A 23,714-nucleotide genomic window follows, 5' to 3' on the forward strand; every position below is an offset into this window, starting at 1 on the left:
ATGCAAACAGCAGTACACATACATGCATATTAACCTGAACATCAGGTAGGTCCAATTGCACACAGAACCTGACAAGCTTCAAAAATCCCATTCCTACACATGCCATTTGGTTTTACATTAAAATGAAGTTAGATTTTTTACCCATGAATTTTATGAATAATAAATGCCACTTCCTTAGGAAATATACAGCATTGTACACTTATGGATATTTAATTCACATTTCTACAACCACTGAGGAGGAGGATTATCGTGATTCTACAACCACGATTACAGTAGATAGTTTTCTTAATGGATGCATGTTCGCTTTTCATCATAGAGACAGGAACACTTTGCCGGAAGAGGTGTTGGAATTCAGCATCATAGATATAAGCCGCATTCACACGAAGACGATTTGGCCCGGGCCAAATTGGCATGGATCAGGCCCTAGTCAAATTTGACACATGCCTATTAGTTGGAGAGCATGTTCACTCTCAAACCACTCACTCACTATTTAACAACATTTGAACTAGCGAACCAGTTGCAATTTACATGAAATAATTTGACCCGTGCTACAATTTGGTCCGAGCCTGGTCAGACGTTTTCGGCCGGGGTAAATTTGGCCCAGCCCCAGTCCTATTTGGCACACGTTTGATGAGTTGTTCCAGGCCAAAATCGGTCATGTGATCGCGGCTTTAGGGAGTTAAGGATTCAAGTTGATGGTTTCCGAACATGAACATGTAACCCAAGTCTCTACAGGCTAACCTATTAGTAAGATTTGTTAAACAATAAAGCCTTAAATTAAGCTGTTGAATTTCATTGATATATAATTTAAGAGTTTTTGTATTTATACTTAATAATTTATTTTTCACAAATAAATAACATTGCCTGCATTAAGGAGACATAATTGATAAAACAATTCCATGTTTCAGTAATGGCCTGGCATAATGTAGATTCAGCAGTAGATAATATTTACACTTGAATGATAAAATAATTTTCATGTCTGCTTTTTTAAACAATAAAATCATCTTCGAAGAACTGCATATCGTTGGTTGAATTAGTGGACATATTCAGAAATTGCACCATTGCATCAGGAAAAACTCCTAAATTGTTTGTATCAAGGTGACAAATTAGAGAAGTGTATTCACAGATTCCAAATTTCAGTTCTATCAGTGTCCCTGAAGAGATTTTCATAAATTCAAATCTAAATGCATAGACTACATAACTCAACAACTTGCTTAATAAACTGCGACAAAAATCAGCAAAAGCGTCATCCACACAAACATTTTGCATATATATATCAAAATCACAAAAATTTCTTTCCCTTCCACTTGTTTACCAGGGATACCCTGCACAACACCATTGCATATCCGTACATTGAGCAGTGAATCCCTGGAAAATGCAGTCATTCTTCAACATTTCTATCCACCTACAACAAAGTTTTCATCCAATAACAAAACATTTCATTGATATTACGTACATCTATTTCTAATTTCCACAAGCTACTGTCCAAACATTATATTCAAATAATATATTAGATCTATGTACATATATTCACATAATATATGTTATATGATTGGACTAAACAGTTACTTTGTATTTACATTATCCTATGAAAAAAATTATGCAAAAATAAATCCCCTCGGAGGGTTTATCAGTCACTGGGACCAGTAAATTACAATAATTAAACTTTCTGTTTATCTCGATATCAAACTAACTTGAATGATTGATGCTTCATCATTTCAGCCAACCAAGACAGTTATAAGTATTGATGCTAAAAATATGATGATGCATGAAGAATATAAGCATGTACAAAATGTATCCCTGAGAGTAAATGATAAAACGATGGCTTAGCAACAAATATGTTTTTGCTTGTAAAAATAGAGAAACCTGGCCACAATCTAATCATTCTCAACTCGGCTCTCAGTGCGCATTTTAATGGCTGCTTCATTAGCAATTTCAGAGCCAGAAATGGAAAACAGGTACAAAAATTCAGCATTAATGGAAGAACTACACAATAAGTATGTACATAGTACTGGTAGGCTTACATTTATGTGCGCTAGTTGACATAATTAAACGATACTGATATTTCAGTGACCATAAAGCAGTTAATATTCCCAAATTTAATGGCAACTTCTCTGCTGCTAGTAAACTTCACTTAAGTATTGCAAAAGTCTCTCTTGTAACCAAGTATAAGGCTAACACCCTAAATGCACTTGAACATCTTGAAAAATTTACGTAATTACATAAATGCATCATCCTTTTGACTGAATTCCAATCCACTGACCTGAATACCTACCTGGTAATTAATCATACAATCAAAATCTGAATTGGAATAACCAGTGACACATTGAATACAAATAAAACATATTCTGAAGATTTATAATTCTGGTAGTTGAATATTGGGAAATTTTTACCAAGCTGTTTAATATGTATACACATATGAATTTTCCCATACTACAAATATGTCAAGCTCATTGACATCAAGCACTTAAGGTGTTTTAAAATGTACAATGATGATAGTGTTTGTTGCTTGTCTCTGCATTGTATCCATGTTTCATAGTCTATCTACATCTCTGGTCACACAACACTTTCTGGATCATATTTGTCACAAGCTGCCAAAGGCATTGTCATACATTCACCTTAAAAAGATTTATGGAAGATTAGAAATGGTAAATCATGCACAAATTACAAACAAAAATGTACATACTCTCAACAATTAAATACAGGATTTGAAAACATACCTGTCACCGGTGCATAGACCACTACTGAATGTTTATTACTGTCCATCTCATCGGATTTACAGGCTTTCTCTACATCATAATCATAGAGTCTGTTTGTGCATTTCACACGCTCATCATACACGTCTAATTTGCGACCAACGAAATCCTCGATCGGACATGAACGGTTTGAGGATGTTGAGCTAGGTCGTTTTGAACTGCGTTTCAATCTATGTTTACTCATTATGTTATTATTTGTATGAATTTTTTTGCCAGTACGTTCAGAATCGGAACTATTGCATTGCGCGAGCATCGAATCTGGACTACTACAAGAAGGCATGTTGCCATGCGATAGATGGACTATTGTTGACCGGGTTTTTAATCGAGTTGATCCAGCAGATGTGAAAGACGAATCATAATTGCATTGTTTCTTTGGTTTTACTAATAAACTAGTTCGTTCTTGGTATTTCGGATCACAATGGTTGAATGCGTCCAGTTTTTCTGGTGTCAACTGAAAACTTGGATCCGTGATTGTGCCATATCGCGGATGAGTCAGTAAATCTCCATGACTAGTATGCTTCATTCGTTTTTTATTCACTGCCGAGGACCTGTGAGATTTCTTGCTCAGCTTATTTCGGTTTTGTGCGTGTCGTTTAACATTGTCGAGTTTAGTCCGGTTTGATTTTTTATCACTTTTTGTCTTGTTTCGTTTATGGTCCTCACAAACTTGGCACAGAGCTCGCACTGTATTATCCGTTTTGACGCTTTTTTCACTACGTCCCGAATAAATTTGCGAATCAAAACTACTTATATCACTGGGAATGAGTTCGGAGCTTCCCAAAGTACTATGGTTACTTGTCCCGAAAGTTGTGTCGCTACTTAGACTACAATCTTTACAATCTGGGTCTAATCCACCTGCACATTGTTTTTCATGAACACTAGCGAATGTTATACCTCGGTAAGTAGCATCATCACTATCAGATGAATAGTGACATGATTTTCGATGACTTTTACGATACGTAAATGGAGAATGAGAAAGCTGAGGCGTATACGCAGGACTGCTCCATAGATTAGTGTATAAACTGCTAGAATTTCCTGAGGTATTTGAGGTACAATACGTTGATCCATTCTGATGTAACGATACCAGAATGGATGAATGCCGACTGCCGTGTTCATTGCAAGGCGCAGCTCTGACATTTTCACAGTGACTATAATATAACTGATGACTGCTAGGTGAATTTTGTTGATTGCTCAGAGATCGTGTTGAATTAACACGACAATTATTGGAATGACTACTAGTTGAGGCAGTTGGAGCTACGTTAGATTGGCTATTTTGATACTGTGATGATGACGAAGATGTCTGGTGACGGCTTGACCACTGAGCTGGATTCATTGTTGGAATACATTCTGTAAAAGAAACCATTTGACATCATTAATAATTCACATCTCAGAAGAGATTTTTCAACTCTGATCTTTGGACCTGGTTTCAAAAATAATTTATAGAAAATTCAAATTAAACTACTCAATTTGGAATAAGATGATCCTCCGCAAATATCAACTATGAAAACTCGTGTACCATTGTATACAAAGGTTTTATGTCTGGCAAGAACAATATGTACCGGTAGTGTTTTATTCATAGCAACTAATTCAAATATGGTAAGGTGATTTACTGTTGCTTAATAGCTGGCAATGAATACATGTTAAAATTTCAATTTTTTCAAGTCTTAAAAAAATATTTACCCATTATATTTAGCATACAAAGCGGACATGTCTGGTTTTTTATCAACCACGGATCAACACACTGACGGTGAAACTCATGTGCACATGGGAGGACGCGCAAATCCTGAAAATGAAAAATATAACCAAATACAATTAAATGTATAATGTACCCAGTACCAAGAAAACTGAATACAAAGTCAAAAAGGAATAATGTCATCAGTTTTAAGTACCTGACCATCATGATAATCTTCTAAACAAATTGCACAGGTTTCAGGACTTGATTCTATACTCCACAGATCTGATGCTCTATGACTAGATGAACGGGGTTTGTGATGAACAGCTTTATATTTACGGGTTTCCAAAGTGTTGACAGTTCGTTTTGCCAGTTCTGACATTGATAACTGAAATATAGGAGAATGATATCGCAGTTGAACGAGTGCTTCTAGTGCTTCGAGTAGAGTACGGTAGGTGCTGCCCTCTTATGTGCTATATTGTAATTACAGTCGAATAGTTAGACTCCTGCTGAAAACTGTAGGAGAAATCTATTATTTGTGGTCATTTGGAATAATCAAGTGTCCACGATATAACACTTATTATAAAAACCTTGAAATAGCCAAAAATATCCATTACTTATCACAGAGAACAAACCAAGTTTTAAAGATAACCTGGTAGCCTGATAACCTTGCAAGCCAAAATAAAGGAGCTTGCTCGATAATAACTAACAATCGCATTATTATGACCTACCTGGCGTGTTTTCTGTCGCCATTTCAGCTAGAAAAAAATAAATTACAAACTATCATCATCAGCACGAAACATCAACATAAGGTAAATTAATAAAACCATATACTGGTACTGCCTTCATGGCATTATGGGATAAAGTATGTCTTTTTGTATCTTGGGGTATCTCATCGTGATATTCAACATGTAACATTGTCAGCAGAAAGTCAAAGCAGTCATTTATAATCTATTCTACTTCGTTATCAATTTAATGCCTTTCATATCATTGTATTGCGCAGTGTAAACAAGGAGTAATTAATACATTGACTTCTGAAAAAAAGAGTTGACATTGGCATGACTGAAAGTCATAAAGTACTGATCTTAGCAGGAAAGACTACTTTTTTCGCCAGGGATAACCAAGAAAGCGTGATAATCTGTTTGACTTACCCGAACTAATACTAAGATGCATACGATACAGAACAAGACAAAAAAGGCCATGATGATTGCCATGTTGAAAAAGGTTTTGCCATCCGGCTGAAAAGACACGAACAACTGCTTAGAAAATTGATGAAAACATTTCATCATTTTATATCATGACAAATTTATCGTATGTACGTCATAGTACAGATGATGGAATGCAAAAACAGTTTTAAATTGCCACTGCTGCAACAACAAGGGGAATAACCAAGATTGCTATCACCTAAAATTCAATCACATTTGGTATTCCAAGCACTAGCATTACCATAGAAACTACTTACTGAAACTCAAATTGTTAGTGTGAAAGCATTACGCTTATTTTCAAAAACAATTTCCTGTTAAACTGATATGCTATTAATTTTTGAAAAGTGTTATATAAACCCCATCACCGGTACTTCATTAGACTACAGGGAAGATCATGTCAGTTCATGGCAAACCGATTGAAATGAATGACTAAAGCCACTATAATACCTCATCACTGAAGTGGATTTATGATTTAATTACTTTGGATTATCAACATCTGATGAATCTCACTTACTGATTCCTGGGTTGTTTTGACTATGGCAGTCGTTTGCGGGTACACAATCCTTGCATGAGCTTTACGCTGCGTGTTCACGATGTTCATCAGTTCCGCAGCCTCTTTCCCATGGACTATTATCACAGGTCGATCAAGAAGAGGCTGAGATCTTCGTTTTAACTGTAATATGAATAAGAATTGAGATTATGTCTCTGTCGACAGCGCCGGGCCTAGACAAGCAGCGATCTCTTAATTCCAACCAGCTCAAATTCATAAACGTATCAAATAAGTCGATTTTAGCGAATGAAAATATTTACGAAAAAGCAAACCAAATCGTACATCTAAGAAAAATGTTGATTTAGATTTCTGATATTACAGAAGTTTCCAAGTATGACTAATATCGAAAGCGTTTCGTTTCTGAGATAATATCTGAATGTGAATTTGCTCGGAGCTGCATTTTAGAGATCATACGCAGCGAACGTTTTTGTTTCATAATTGATCACTGTTACCTGAATGGAAGCACCAGGATTGTCTGTTATATCGAAAACAACAGCAGTAGCACCACGTTGGATTGCACGGCGAGCCTACAATGACAAAATGCATCGGAGCCGGTTATAATTCTGACATCAAAAGAACAAAAATACTATCATCAAAGATACAACATACATGTGCGCGTAATTTTAGAGCCCTATGACACCACGGTATCAATTATTTCAAATAGATCAGTTACATGGAAAAAACAAATGAGCATTTCATCTACTATATCTAATACTTAAATGATTGCAAAAGATCAAAGTATTCAAATATGAAAAAAATGTTTCATGAATGAATTTGAATACCCCAAAAACCATGAACTAAATTACCAATTTTTATAGAGGTTTGCAGTTTATACAAGTGCTTCTACAGTGTTTATATCAACAGTGAATACTGAAATACTTTTTAAAACAAATTTCTTCTACTCTTGACTTATGATTCAGATAGATTTATCAGCAGAACAGCTTTAGTGTATACACTCAAGCATCCCTTTATCTCTGTTAGGATTCTATAGAGGCTAGAATACCATTCAATGTTGTCAGCTCTATCGTCGTAAAAAAAAAACTGTGAAAATATCAACTGGATGAACATAAGTTTGAAAAATATCACAACTTTTCCATCGCTAAAATTCCCCAAAAGGTGATGAACTTTCCATCAATGAGGTCGCATTTATGTGTTACATATATAAAACATAATGTGCTATGCCTGAGAATTCACATGTTTTACTATAGTTTCCTCAAGAGACCGCAGAGATCCAGATTACTCGGCTTCCACACCAGGTTAGTTCAGGTCACGAAGTGCAAAATAAGCATATTCTCTACGAGATGTAACAGAATTTTTTATGGATATATGCGTTAAACACTGTTTGCTATACAGATACTGGACATCAAAGACTCCTTTCCAGCTAATTTACTTCACATGCACAATGATAAAACTAGTTTTAGTGCACTAATGATGAACCCAAACTAGTCACTATATTTCTTAAGTGCCAGCCAAACACCTAGTTGTGATATCATTCGCTTGATTTTCTACATTTACAGGCCTTTCCTAACTACCCCAATTTGCTGTGCATTTCTTTCAAATGTGGGCCATTTTTCTTGCAAGACTATCTACATGATATGTGACATACACTGTCACATTAACACGATAGACTAACTTTCCAGTTGGTGTGAAATAGTTGCAGACCTGTTTGAAGTCACTGTTTCACAGACATAGTGAAATAGATCATCGAACTGATATTTATCTTAGGCAAAAAGTTCAAACAATCAACCAACGTCAAAATAATCATTAGAAGGCCAAACGTCTGCACGTATCAGTAGTATCAATAATAATCAGTTCATTCCATATAAAAGTACCAGCTAAGAATTATGACTTCAGCTGGCGTTCTTTTTTCGCGCTTCTTCAACTCACTTCTAAAACTATGATACTTGCCACACGCAATTCAATTTCCCTCACCCAGATTCTACGACCTGTGTCCGTGAATAGAAACTCGAGCACGGATTACGAATTAAACCTGTTATTTCATCATCAGATTCCGGACCCGGTCTGTCCATATACGTGCTAATGAATAATACCGATATTTATTACATACAGGCGTCTAAAACTGATTAGTCATTTCGACACGTTTTAATGAATTATGCATATGCAATATACCGTCGATCAATATCACCTACTAAAAGATACCTACACAAAACTGCAAAAAGATCAATGTCTAAAATACGTGGGTACCCTCGCATAACAGATATATTTTGCACCAATGGAACTTTTGATATTTTCAAGTGAAGTGCTTGCAGAAGTTTATAGTAAATAAGTACTCGAATCAGGGTCAATTTTCTCTCAGTTGTTTTGACCCCATACAAATAGATAATTCTTAGGTAGATTGTTCACGCATGTTTCATTTCAAAAATATCACGTATGGCCGAATCTTAATTCCCATCACTTAAGTCAAATATTACAACGGATTCATAAAAATATCACTGGCCAGACAACACTATTTCAATTCAAACAATTTAAGAAATATACCAGGGTGCTATTGATGTTTTGAGACAGACTTGGGTTTGCCCTCAAATGAACTATCAATCTCGGCAAATGGACAAAACGTTTAAAATGATCACACAAAGTCAAATATAGAGGATAAAATGCACTGTTCAGTTTTTGTTCATTAATTCTATCAAATTAGGAATGATATTCACAGCCCATCTGGACTATTTATATAGAATAGTCAACCATCATTCATTGCGTTTATATGATGACAAATGTGAAATATGAAAACTGGGTGGAAAAACAAGAGTCTCTTGCAGCAATATTTTTACGCGATGATTCAACAATGACAAAAGCCACCACGAATAATGTATACTTCGGGACAAGGGATCTGTCGGCAAACATGAAAGTAGCAGCTGCTGGTACTCGGATAAAACGGATAAAAGACCGGACTTTACGTCAGGGCAGCTGGCTTTTATAGAATGTCCTGATGGGACACGAAATAATATTGTCGTAATCCGCATTGCGATTCAAAAAGTCATGCATAATTCATAATTCGCTTAGATCCGTTATTCTCCGTCCAAACTCACGTTTCAACAGTCACAGGAAGCAGACAACAAATTTCAATATTTACTCACAACTCAATTTTGAAAGAGCATGAACAATTTTCTAGTTTTACGCGAAATAATTTTCAAAACGTAATAACATACATCACTATCACGGAACGCTTAAAAGAAAAATTCCCACAAAATCTTTCAATATTCTTTACATGAATATCATAGGGTACTACTAAGAGTTAATCCAAATGCAAGGATATTTTTGCAATGAAAAAATGGCCAGGAAATAGCGGGTGACAATTGAAGTTCTGTGTTGATTCATAATGAGAGCGCTTGAACCATTGGTCTATATATGAACAACTCTTCGGTTGGGACGTAAGTGTTTGACTAAACTAATAATATTTTAGTTCAAGAAACCCACTTATATTCCATATAACTCAGTCCTCAGAAAATTACAGTGATTTTCACGAACGAATATGAATACACGCGAATCAAGAATCTTAGGCATACAATTAGTCACTAAGTACTTTAGCAGCAGATGGGATGACGGATGCAAAACTTGTAGTAACTTGTTTTGTATCGTGCATGTCTCTCTCTTCATTTTGAAAAATACAATCGTTGAAACATAGAACGAATGAAGTTCAAGCCATGTTTAGTGACGCAAGTGGGGACTTAATTTTGTTTGATTTCGGGTTCATAGTCATAAAACAATTACGGGTATGTTCAGCGCAAATAACGCATTTATTGTCACTCCAGTGAGAATAGGTTTATTAAACATAAAAGAAACAGGTATCAAAGAGCGCCGCAATTTCAATATTAGTACCACAAATAGGCGCGCATAATGTTCATAGCAGGCTCAATTACAACATGGCCCTGTTATATCTAAAATGTGCTTTTGATCTGCGGACACCAGATTTACTTGTCACGGCACAACAATAACAGCCCAGCCAACTCACATGTGGCAAGCAGTGTATATATATATATATATATATATATATATATATATATATATATATATATATATATATATATATATATATATATATATATATATATATATATATATATAAATAAATATATATATATATATATATATATATATATATATATATATATATATATATATATATATATATATACACTGCTTGCCACATGTGAGTTGGCTTGGAGTTGATATATATATATATATAATGTCTATGATATACATTTTTTGACCATCTATCTATTCCAGTCGAAAAGAGCCAATGCATTTTCCACCAGACGGCATAATTCATTCAGATAATTCATATGTTTAAAGTGTTCAAGGTCACACACGCCTAAAACAACCCTAAAACTCAACACGTAGGCCGACATTCCTTTTATATTACTGTCACAAATTTGAACATAATCATTAACATCAAAGAGAATGGCCTGATAATAATCTTCTGCCTGACTCCTTTCTTTCCGAGTTTTATTTCTCTGCACACCAATATAACTGGTAAATTAGTTAGTTATGACCGTCTGTAAAGTCATTAGCCGCCAGAAATAGCCACGCTTTATGGCTTCATGATCAAGACTTCAGGTTTAATGCGAGGTCATATATGGCCAGCACAAACTGAATGGAAGGTAATAGTGGATCTCTACTGGATGGTCCGTACTGGATTCTGGTAGGAAGTTACAACCTTACACCAACCAACGTCAACCAGTTTTCAGATCTAACTGATGACAATCACAATATCATAACATTTCGGATGAAATTGAGCATGGCGAATAAATTAAAATGATTTGACAATCTCGAAGCCAAGTTTTTATGCATATCGCCCATCAATTGTTGGCTGATGGGTCCCTCGAGTACGCAGGCGCCATTAGGTTCCCTACATTTCATCCGATCAGGATTAATCCGGAAACACGAGGAATGCTGAAAACCCATCAGTCAGTACCAACTGCTCAGCATACATAATCAGATCTCAAAACTCACTAGAATCCGTAAATAAGTCCAACTAGAATAAACAATAATGATCTTTTTTAAACCATTGAAGCATTTTCTATTTTCTAATGTGAAATAACAAACACATATATATCTATAGATCTATGTTATATAATCCCAGGACTAAAATTTACATTCGATAGTTTGATAAATTAAAGGGCACGAACTGATGGCTACTTTGGATTTTTGAAATGAATTCTATTTTAGGAGATGTAAGTTTTGAAACAATGACAAATGCAAGGCTGCCCTTCAAAATTTAGGAGGGTATCTATGTATCCGGACTCGGCCCGTGGAATCTCCTTACACCCGCGCTTGCATTGATGTTTTTCATCTTCCGCTCGGCTCCTTTCAAACCCGTCAAAGGCAGGTCTTCTGTTCGTAAATAATATGCTAGAAGATGGTATGGTTTTTTGTGCGACCATGCACTGCGCTCCAATTGTAGACGAAGCCAGTCAATTCACACTGCAGAACATGCCTCACCAAATGCCATCGCATAATTTCATTAGTCTGAGTTGAATCCAAAATGAAGTAAGGGCCAATGTTGATACTCCGAGAGCTGCTTCCCAGACCATGTTCGTCTTAAACAACACTAAAAGATACCGACGAAGGCAAATTTGCGGCGAACGAACTTCCATGTGCACTGCTGGCTGATAGATTGTCTCGCTGATTACGCTGGAAAAACTGCCATTCAAAAAATAACGGGATGAGATTTCTACTGGTGAAAGCCCTCATTGTAAAACAAGATCACAAGAGATGCTGACAAAAAGACCCCATTATCCAAGAGAACAACTTGCTATTGACAAAGTGAAGTGGTATAAAAATGCTTCATTGGAATGAATCATACATTTGAAATAGAGAAACTCAATAACAAAAAAATCTTTAAAAATTAATCGAGAAAATTTTCTCGATTCTGATCATAATTCGAGTTGCTGCTATAATTTTTTCAGGCCGTAAAAACCTTTGTCTTTTTATTAGTGAGATGTCAATAATACACGTGCGCAGCCACGAGACTAACGTGACTAACACGACGCAGTGCTAGTCCAATCTATCTTACCACCTCAACAAATGTAGTTATTGCTAAAGTTACAGCGCTGGATTAGATCAATCATTGAAATGATAACCGCAGAGATGGAAATAGGCTGCAATACAATGTTAACTGATCAGGAGGAATGAACCCTGTCAGAGAGCCTCTCTGAATTCACATAGCACAACACTATCTGATGCCATGACAGTAATACATATACATACATGAATACATACATTAAAAAAACATACATATATACTAACTAAAAATCCCAATATTTCAAAGACAATAAATTAAAATGCAGACCGATTAGTAAATCTGGACCCTAGGTTAATACAGACAAACTGCATGTGAGAATTCTTGTTAAAACAACAACCTTTTGATTCCCAGAGACTTAAAATCTGATATAGGTGCAATTGGGCACTGGGTGAATGAAGTGCAGGCAACTAACTCATCTCAAATTCTCTTTCACTCATGCATGAAGAAGCAGGAAGCTTTCTTAACACGATGAACATAAACGCTTTACCTTTTGATAGATATTCATGCATGGCCGGATTTTTAACTGGGGCTCTTCTAGTTTTACCACGCCGACCCAACCAAAATCATACAGATCATCATTCCCATTCTTATTACATAATCCTAATGGATGCATCTGAAAATATAAAAATATGTATTTAGAAAAGGAAGAATGAAAGTACAGATACCGGTAGATACCGATATATGGAAACTCAAAGTGTAGGCAAAAAGATCAGTAATTTGACATGTTTCTTTCTTTACAAAAGATAATTATCTGCGGTATATTTCAAACATCTCGAAATAAGTTAAATGTTCAGTTTTTTACGCCCATAAAACAGGGTCCGATGACAATGGTTAAATATACAGTTTAATTCATCGGCTCAGTCAAGGTAATAACATTTTATCTTTTCCTGGTCGTTAAAGAAAGACATCAAATGCACGTTCAATCGAATTCCTGCGCTGCCAATAAAACACCAAGCCCTGGAAATGAGCACCAATAAATCTCACCCTAACAAATAATGAACCGAGGTGAAATTATATACCAAGCACAAATAATAATGTCACCAGACACTGAGAATGCTTTTTTTTACTTTCCTTCCAAGGTTTCCTCACCGATTCCCAAAATCAAAATTTTCAGACTACTTTGCGGTGGTAACGTTAGCTGGTTAAATTTCTGTAAAATGTGTGCCCAAAATCATAATTCGCACATTTTTACAACACTTGGGTGAGAGGCCGTTACTGATAAAAGTACCTGTAAATGTATACATTAAAAGATAGTCACCACACATCAAACGAATGGCCAGATAAGAACAATTTTAAACACAACAATTTGCAATTTTATCTGCACTGGAGATTACAGATACACAAATAGCCAGCAGAACCATATCTAGACTTGTTCTCATAAAGATAATACTCTTTAAATCTAAAGTCAATAGATTTTATTGTAGATATGAATAATGAATACAAAGTCATAAAACCTATTTCATTTATCGAAATTACAAGGAATATAATCATGCTAATAAAATGGCTTACGGATTATGAATTCATTATTCTACAACTGAATAGCGAGAAATGATACGCCCAAACCATGAATCAAACACACCCAGCATGCTACCCTTCACCGAGAGTCAGAGAGGCCCCAAAATATAGTTTAGCAATTGACCATCCTCGATCGAATGCATTTCTAAAAACATATAATTGGCAAGAGTACAAAAACAACACAAAAGACCTAAAGCGAAAATGAGAGATTGCAGCAAAAAACGTAATCGATCAATGTATAACAAACGATCAGGAACAGGTAGGGTATAAAGAAATTCCACAATTCCCGAGTTCTCTGAACTTGAGAAGAAAAATCGTCAGAATGCCTGTACTAACAGGAGACAAATTAGATGATACAGGAATAGAAACATTCTTTAACTGACATGCACGATTTACTTAAGGAAAAAAATCAGATAAACCATTCTCTTCCCTGTTTTCTCAAGGGTGCAAGAGTTATTTAGGCAGGAAATCAAGACTAGAGGCTTCAGCTTTCGAACATGATAGTCATCTATTCACAAGAAATCACAAAACCTGACTCCTGAATTGAAGTATCAGTTGATGGCACAACAATCACTTCATCACCTGATGATCCCTGTCATGCTTTTTGGAATACAATTCAGCGTCAGCGCGTCATCGGTGACATCGCGTCATCCTTGGTGTATTTTTAAACCGGCATTCTCAGGTTCGCGAACGCATAACGCATCAGATGTTGATTTGATAACGGCTTGATGAAGCTTTGGGAAATCAAATAAGTGCTTTTAAATGACACCACCAAGAGCCAGATTCGAATAATATGTGCTCAAAGCTGCTAGACCGGGCTATACGGCTTATCTAGACAAATATCAGATGGTACCTTATTAAAAGCGCCCGGTCCAATTATAATGATATTACGCAGATTGCATTAAGAAGTAAATAGGCTATAGTATCGATTGGGAACAGGATATATGGGGAGGGTCAAAGGAGGGCCGATTAAGAAATTATTGATTTCGAGATCCTGAATTTGATAGAATTCAACGCAACAAGTACGAGCGTATATATACTCATTACAAGATGAGATCAACATGTCTCTTCGCTTCTTACACGGGTTTCCCGAGTATCAACGTAAAGTATTAGTATGCAAATTGCAGTCGGAGACTGGCCACAATTAAGCTATTTCCGATAATTGGTATGTTCACTCAGAAGGCCATTAGGTTAACTCCTTCACTATTAGATTCGGCTGTGTAGCCCGGAGGATGATGTGACTGTGAGCAATGATCTTACTACAGTACACACACACACATACACACATACACACAAGAGGTCAAAGCATTGCCCAAGCCAGGAATGAAGAGTTATCGATTGTAGCGGATAGGACTCTTCATTTTAGAATGATATCTCAACCCAGAAATTGAGTTTTTAAGATAGACATTCTTAGCTTATGGGAAGAGGTCAAACTTGAGCCATCAGATACCTCTGATAATCAGATCAATGAGCGTTCGTCAAAATCTAGAGATAAATTCCCTTCTTGTGAAGCAAAGCATTTGGTTTTTTGTCGAAGCACTGGTGAATACTGACTAAGGTCATAGACTAGTTAGACTAGTGACAGCTAGGTTATGAGGTAATTGACGTCCAGTAAATGAGTTGTCAGCTCACTGTAAGTCAATATATTTATTTGATGCCAGAAGGTAGAATCAAACAATCAGCCTGAAGAGCACAAATACAGCGGGAGCCACACACCATAGCAGTAATCAACCACTGAGTCAACATCCATACATCATCAGCAACAAGTTCACTGGTCATCTACATCAAAGGGTCACTTCATGACACATATAAATTCTGGGGCCTTGCATGAACCACCCTCCTACAGCTATTTGAATAGCAAATACAGTGATAACTGTGACTAAACACAAGAACACTGTTGAAGAATATGTTCATAAATGATCACCAGCCATTGAAAAATGTAGACATGATGCATACCAAAATGACTAATACTATAGCCACACGTGCATTTTTGGCCCGGGCCAAATTTGGCCCGGAACAACTGTTCACACGGGTGCCAAATAGGCCCGGGCCAAACAGGCTTGGCCCCACCAAAAACGTCGGACCAGGCCCGCGCCTAATTTTAGCACCACACAAATGATTGCGTTTGAATTGCAACTAGCACCGGAAATGATCCACTTCGCTTTTTGTTTGAGCATTGTTGAGTATCGAGTGAATGGTTTGCGTGTGAACGCGCTCTCTAATTAGGCACGGGCCAAATTTGGCTCGATCCTAATCGGTGCCAATTTGGCCCGGGCAAAATCGTCTCCGTGTGATTGCGGCTTATGAGATGCTTGGTTTGGCCAGGGAGGTGCCTCATGGTTTGGTATACCTCAGCATCATCATCAAGCACGAACACTAAAACAGATCCCATGTGAGAGGTAAGCTATAAAGTAGTTACTCAGTGTTAAGGTGTTTAATCAGGGCCTTATGTGTGATCTCCTAATTGTTATTCAGAGCTGACACTGCGCTGAGCAACAACTTCTTCGCGCAAGTGACTCAGGTTCTGTAATTGTGTTTGCATGGTTCAAATGAGCTTAGCGATGAGAATACTGAACTGTAGCAATGACATCACCTTCATCAACATTGTAGATAGGACCTGATGCACTAACGCCGATTTATGCATCTTGCCACAGGACTCGTTTCCTGTTTTGTCGAGTGCCAACTTAGTCATATGCGTTAAGTCATTCTTACACAAATTACGATAAAACGCCTTGTACCACCTCTGGGCGATCGTAAAAAAACTCATCAGCCATCAGAAATATGGTAATTTATAGGAACAGAATTAATGTGGAATAAACCATAAATCATGATATGTGTCAATATTTCCATACTTGTCAGGCAGTCTTCAAGCATATTGTTAAAATTCTGTGCAAATCTGGAGTGGTTTGACATAAGAGCTTATTTGCTAGTCAACTCAGCTGTATTTTGTGATTAACTGACTGCCAGTATTTGTGTATGCATGACTTGCTGATTGCCTATGACAGATCAGGCTGGAAAGGGCACAGGAGGTAACGAAGACCTGTCAGATGAGGAAGATTCAGCAACAGTTCACACAGCTATGATCATCTCTCATTTTACAAGAGGAAATCTATTTTTCACCAACATTTGAACGTAAAATACCACATAATTAGTACTAAACATCCTTGGCCTTACAGGTGTTAGTTAGCTGGTATACATCCAGTTGCAGTTTACAGCTCCCAAAGCAACTTCAACACCAATATACATGTATTTCTTGTCTCGATCATGTTCAGTAAGTCATGTCCCAGTTGGATGTCGTGGCCTCATCCAAGGGGGCATCAAGCAGCCCACCCCTCCTCATTTTTGCCCAAGATAACACTTCCAAAACCTAGCTTAAGAAAGTAACACACGGTGACAAATTATTGCTGGTCACTTTGTTCTAAAATCACTCTAAATGCCCAGAAATGATCCAATTTTTCAAAATCTATAGGGACTTAACGTCTATGGTGCTTGAGTCCATGTTCGAAATACGTGGGTCCCTATTCAAAATTCCTGGATCCGTCCCTGTACTGCTTCTTTTTCAGCGTTCCCATCAAAAGAATGCAGGTGAAAGGATTTGAAACGTGGGAACTATAGTGCAAATGATCATCACGTTTATGGAGACATTAATCTGGTCATTTATCTAATTCACACCCGGCAAACAGGATCTCATGAACTGACAATCAATCAGTGTCATCAACGAGTAATTATCCATCCACAGGTAATTGAATTTACAGGAGACTGAAATCTATACAGGCACGATTGATTGCCAACACTCTGAAAATCTGATATGCTGTTCCCGTTACAGCAGCAATCCTTCAATAGCTCACAACTTAGCCCTATTGAGCGTAAAACATTTTAGGACTCTGATAGCCAAAAAGGCATGTGCTGTACAAAAAAGCAATAAACAGATTGATTGCAGTATGCTCTGTACTATTCTTTCCCTACAGTCTTAGCAGGTACATTCCTCATTTTTCCTTGTGATGATAAAACTGCAGTTACTTCAAGATATATTTTTTTTTTCTCCGAAAACATCAATTAGGGAAGAAATGTAAATATTATGACGGACATGGAGAGAGAGTGAAATAAAGTTAACTCAGTTCAGAAGGATGTTCTTCTTTCCGCTTCGAGTCTTCGTTGAAGCTAATTTCATATTGACCTAGCACAAATTGCTTCACATCAAAGATAGTTAATATTATTATGAGGTAACCTCCTGGGAGTAATGTAGATGAACCAAAACAAACACCGAAGTAAGTACCTGCGAGGGATGAAAGAAGAAACACCAAGCAAAGATATCTAAGCCGGCATCACAAAAAACTAGTTAATAGTAAAGCGCGGCGAAGAATTTTTATCATAAGAATTGTAATACCGACTGCATCATCATTCATCACAGCTATAGCAAGCAATGCTCCCATAACAACACTGTCAGTTTGCCTAGAATACAAATGAATTATTCTTCATATTTAGCCATTTTCATGTGTTAGCGCCATTACAAAAACTGGCACAAATTAATTGATTCACGTGTATTATCCCCAGCCACGATAAAGATGAAGATTCGACAAGATTTATGTCTTGCGAGAATCACATTAGTAGCTTGGCGCTATTATCCAACACCCATACGCCGGGCTATTTATTTATGCAATCATTTTTCTCTCCGACATTTATGGAAGTACAACATCTTTACAGGGCTCGAATACTCAGACGACAACGTGCAGGAGAGTCTGATGAATAATAGTGCAATTCAATGCAGATATTCCGTCTGATCAACATTCAACGCATTAATGCTTTCAGATCAGCGAACAAGACGTTGTGTGGATGGAATACTAATCTTGGCCTCATGTTGTTCCACTGGGACACGGGGCTTAACTCAACAAGGGCCGTGCCATAAATCACCATATAGGCTAGCCAGCGCATTTCGCTATACTTCAAAATCTCCCAGGGCATTGCTTCAGAAGTCAAATTTCATTCATGACACTTAAGTTAGGTACTGTGTGTGTTTGTGGTGTTTTCAGCAAGAGATTCAGTATTCGTCAATATGGGTCTCATTATGGTTTCTCATTTCCATAATTGATTATGTTTGACATTCTGTGATTGCATCATGTAGAATTTGTCACTGAATTATGATTCCAAATAGTTGAAATGTGGGGAAAATTATGCACAATTCAGCAAAACACGGCATAGACAAATCAGATAATGTAGAAAAGCATGGAACAGCCAGGTCATGACTTCTCCTGAGAACCATTACCTGAACCAGGGAGGCATGGTTCACTCCCATTGGAATGAACCATGCCTGAACCATGCAGAGAAATACGGATTCTAATGATTGAGACCGACGATTTCTGTGGATTTAATATCCAGTGTAGTTATGAATCTTTGCATATTACTCGACAAAGCAATATCACATCATCACTGAATGAAAATGCCATCCATTTCATTATAAAGTCAATGAATGAATAAACGAAAGGCGGGCAGGATGCTAGCAATATCCGGTAACCATTTCCAGAACACAAAGCTATACCTGCGATGCAACAAGTTGCACCAGTATGGTGTAGTAAAAAGATAATCTCAATATAACTTCATATAGATAGGGCAGAGGGAGAGGGATAGGGAGAGGGAGAGGGAGAGGGAGAGGGAGGGAGAGGGAGAGGGAGGGAGAGGGAGAGGGAGAGGGAGAGGGAGAGGGAGAGGGAGAGGGAGAGGGAGAGGGAGAGGGAGAGGGAGAGGGAGAGGGAGAGGGAGAGGGAGAGGGAGAGGGAGAGGGAGAGGGAGAGGGAGAGGGAGAGGGAGAGGGAGAGGGAGAGGGAGAGGGAGAGGGAGCTTTGTCAATACTCGGTTTATTGATAATGAACCCCGGGTCCAACAAACCAGACTGCAAATTAATTCAATGATCCAATTGATCGATATTAGAATAACTTGAATTTCACCGACCGATCACTTCAGGCCAGACCATGAAATATTCTTTCATGTACGATGTCTATTCGCTTTCTATTAATTATTGAGGTGAAATTATCTAACCTCATTGTTTGAATTAATAAAACCGCAAATACCAACTTGGAGCCGTGTGGAATCTGCCTTTCTTAAAGCATACACAGAAGAATTTCGCATTTTACATTTTTGCGATAGGGCCTATATATTACGACGGTATACACCGAATCTATTATTAACACGCGATCCCCTTTTAACATTTGTTACCTTAGAAAAGCCATAATCCTAACCACGGGCTAATCTATAAAGAGATGAATACTGTAACTAATGGCATATACAAAACACCTACGTTTTTTAAGGCGAGCCGATGATGCGTTAAACGTTCTTTTGTCATTTGTTATCTAGCCGAAGGAGAAGATGAACGGCTAACAAAAACCGTTGTGCAGACTACGCCCCAAACTCAAAAGTACACAATGTTTTCACGCAGCCGGTGGACAGCGTATTCAGTCGAATGTCTGAATTTTTAATTCGATGAAAAGTAAATAATTTCTATTTTCCACAATCTGGGAATAAGTCTTTGTCAACGAATGGCGAAAAAATGGTGAGCTTGAAAAAGTACATAATTTCTATCCCTATATTAGTAGATTGGTAACTTTGAGTCATTTGACCGAATCAAAATATGAAATCAAATTGAAAAATGTTACTAAATAGAAACATTTTCAATATCACAGATAAACCATGTTCTTCTGTATTGAATGAAATATAATTACAAATGAAAATGTTATTATCAAAGGCTATCGGTCACAACTAAACAACATTATACTATTTTCCAAGAAAGAAATCTTATCATAAAATTGACTTTCCTACTGCTTTCAAAATCAATAAGGAGACACAATTTCGACGCAGCAACTGTAGACGGAAACGTGTGCCTAGAGAGATTGATCAGCCGTATAGGTTTTGATTATTGAACGTTTCAGATCAAATCACCCTTATCCATAAAAAATCTCCGAACGACGACGACGAAATTCTATCCCCAAACCGTTTCAGAAACAGTTTATGTATAATCTACCATCGTAATGTCACGGTTATATCAAGATTACAGGGGCCAACAGGAGTAAATTCAGATCCATTAGCAGACATTTGTTGCTGAAGATCAGATTATTCCCATGGGTAATTATTTCAGTCTAGTGTATTTACCTATAAGATCAGTGTACATGTTACCAAACCCAGACAAATATTAGCTAACTATACACACAGTGGAGGGAACCTGACTAAAGCGCTGAGCTAACCCGCTAGTTCTCAGCGAGATTTACCACTTCAAATCGCTCATCGCCGATGTTATAACTCCCTAGAAATATCATATTCGAGCGTGATAATTTTCTGAGACAGATTCGTTATCACAGTTATGTTGGTGAAATGGGATAATATTACAATATCCTCATCATCAATGCATGTTACAGTTATCAATTGACTCCAATTGCTATGCTTGAAAATTACTATACTTATAATAAGCAGTTGTAGAACAAAGCAAATTGGCACCTGCTACCAGATCTGTCTATCGCATTCGTGTCAGTGTCAATGGGTACTTTTGTGAGTAGACCACAGGGTAGCCCCTGGGTCACTGGGCACATAGTATTCATTATGGAACACAATAATGGGAGGAGTCCACAGACTGCAAAACTATCAGTTAGGGGTCTACAACTGTGTAAGCTATACTACTAGGAAAAATCTAGAATATAATCTAATTATCTATATAGGTGTATATATATATATAAGTTCTATTCATTAAATCATAGTTCTTTTTTAAGATGACAGTTGTTTAAGATTTTCTCAAAATAAAAATGGATTATGTGTGTGTGTAGGCCTGTAGTTTATGAAGGGGGGCTATAAAACTTTGAAATAACACAGATTGCATGATCGGAGATGGTTCCCATCAGATACATGCCATTATTCTCTCTTGAATACAGCTCCACTCCTATCATTAGTGCGCAATTTCAACGTGACAGTGAAAACAGTTTTGAAGAAGGTTTATGTCGATCTCAATCGCAAACAACTAGAAGAATCAACGTTTGTTACGTCTATGGCAAACTAGAACCTATAATCTAAAAGTGAACAACATAAAGCTTGTAAACAACAAATTTCAAAAGGTTTGGTTTATCTGTCACGGCTCGGTGGTTACCAATGCCGATGTTGTGAAAAACATATTCAAGGGTCAACCGTTTTAAATGAAAACATGCTACAATGCCAGCCCCGCTATTATCTCAGGTATTCCTTTGATCGGAACGCGCACAGCTTGTAAATTTGCACAAAAAAGAGTCAAGAACTCAAAATATCGATTGTCTCCACAGAAAGCCAATTTCAATGAATTATTCATAGCCATAGGTAAAAGTAACATAATTTTAAGCAGAGAATTAGGCATCAGCTAAATCAAGTAAAAAAAAGTAGAACCAAATCAGTCCTAATATCTGCATAGGTATGTCAAGATCAAGGATGATTCATTTATGTGAGATTTGCGTCATTGTGACAGGCCTCATGATATCCGATGTGGAAAGGAAATCTGAAGGATACTACAAGCTTTGACTACGATGTGCTCGGTGAAGGACTAAGCAACAGCCGCGCCAGTAGCCAACAAAATCATGATGTGATTAAGACAGAAATGAAACTCACATCCATGGTTGATTTGATTAAGTATCGCGGATTCGTCCTAGTGGAACCAATTCAATTTGTACAGTAGGATGTTATTCGATAAACATAGCGATTCTACCGAATCAGCCTATTATTCTATTCCATGAGTCTTCGAACCAGGCTGCTGCCGCGGCCAATAACCTGGGAGCTAAACAACATTTCTAAAATATTTACCAATAACCTGTTGAACGTGACACGCTACTGGTAGATCATTTTAATAAATAACTAATAAGTAAGGCCATAACTGTAGTCAATTAGGTTTAATAATAAAAGGTAATGTCTTTTCAAAAATCATTAATTCGAAATTCTCCTCTTAGATTTTTCTGTGCACTACAATTGTTCATTTCTAAAGGTTTAATTCATGGCTGAGCCTACTGAAAACTTTTGAAGTGGAATGCACTATATTAACAACACTAACGGCATTACTCCTGAATTAATAGTGGCAGCTAGCTGACGAACTGTTTTTATTATAATTTTGTATATTGTATCAATGACATATTGAGTACTGTAGTCTTATACCCGGTTTTTGTCTTGTCGAGTAATCAAACTGACTCAATAATTGAAGTGATCATATTCAAAGTAAAGAAGATAACACAATATTTAATTACTTTATCAAATCAGTGAACTCTGAGACTAGAGACATTTTCGTAACACAGTTTGAATTATACACCTAAGCCAAGACTGTCCTAAAATATGTACTGCATCTATACAACAAAACCAAACACAGCGAAACGGTCCCTGTAGCTGTAATGCTACAGCTGAAAATTGCGCTAAGTTGTAGCAACATTTTAAAAAGTAATTTCTTCAGTAGCAAAACAAAAACATATGCAGAGGAGTGTAAGGCGATATGTATCCTACCTGTACAATATCCCCTTCAGCACCAACATTCGGCCCAACCGAAGCAAAACTGCCCCTCAATCGCCGCGTAGGGTATGTGTAATATTTGCCATTCTCGCCTCGCTTTTCGTGATAAATAACTATTTCCAATAGTGCCTGTTTATCCCTGCCGAAAACCACCATGGTCAGATGCGTAAGAAGCAGCAGCAGTTCAAGTTTCATTTTGCTACATTCTCAGAGAACGTTTTTTCAGCATATTATTACATTAGATAGAATGCTTAGTAGTGCCGCTAAACTGAAACAAGTCCGTCGCCGGTTCATGCTATCAACGTTATACTATACACACTCAACACAGGTCGGCAATCTTCAAAGGGCCATTAACACAGTCACGTGGAAACTACGCTCCTCCCATTGAGATAGTAAATCATTCAGTTTTTCACTACTACAGCGACATCTTTCAGATTTTACATGAACTAAATTCGTTCTTTCACCACATTATCGAGTACAT

The 23,714-nt window shown here is 37.1% G+C and overlaps 1 protein-coding gene across 1 annotated transcript; it reads right to left on the reverse strand.

Annotated features, from left to right (window-relative positions):
* LOC141899252 (uncharacterized) lies at positions 1-23,509 on the reverse strand. Its single transcript, XM_074785438.1, has 10 exons — positions 23,228-23,509; positions 12,714-12,839; positions 6,636-6,710; positions 6,148-6,306; positions 5,580-5,666; positions 5,160-5,186; positions 4,646-4,816; positions 4,437-4,539; positions 2,721-4,103; positions 1-2,618 (listed from the first exon to the last, which is right to left on the reverse strand). Exons 1-10 carry the CDS (start codon positions 23,426-23,428, stop codon positions 2,557-2,559), a joined length of 2,394 nt encoding a protein of 797 aa, XP_074641539.1. The 5' UTR covers positions 23,429-23,509; the 3' UTR covers positions 1-2,556.
* Between the last annotated feature and the right edge of the window lie 205 nt (positions 23,510-23,714).

Source organism: Tubulanus polymorphus, chromosome 2 (assembly GCF_964204645.1).
Source record: "Tubulanus polymorphus chromosome 2, tnTubPoly1.2, whole genome shotgun sequence".
In the NCBI taxonomy this organism is placed as follows: Eukaryota; Metazoa; Nemertea; class Palaeonemertea; order Tubulaniformes; family Tubulanidae; genus Tubulanus; species Tubulanus polymorphus.

Excerpts from the sequence above, each read along its gene's own strand:
- LOC141899252 (XM_074785438.1), bottom strand. The coding sequence starts at position 23,428 with ATGAAACTTGAACTGCTGCTGCTTCTTACGCATCTGACCATGGTGGTT. Across the intron at positions 12,840-23,227 it reads CTGAAGGGGATATTGTACAG|ATGCATCCATTAGGATTATG; the intron begins GTAGGATACATA and ends TTATATTTTCAG. Across the intron at positions 6,711-12,713 it reads GCATGAATATCTATCAAAAG|GCTCGCCGTGCAATCCAACG; the intron begins GTAAAGCGTTTA and ends TTGTCATTGTAG.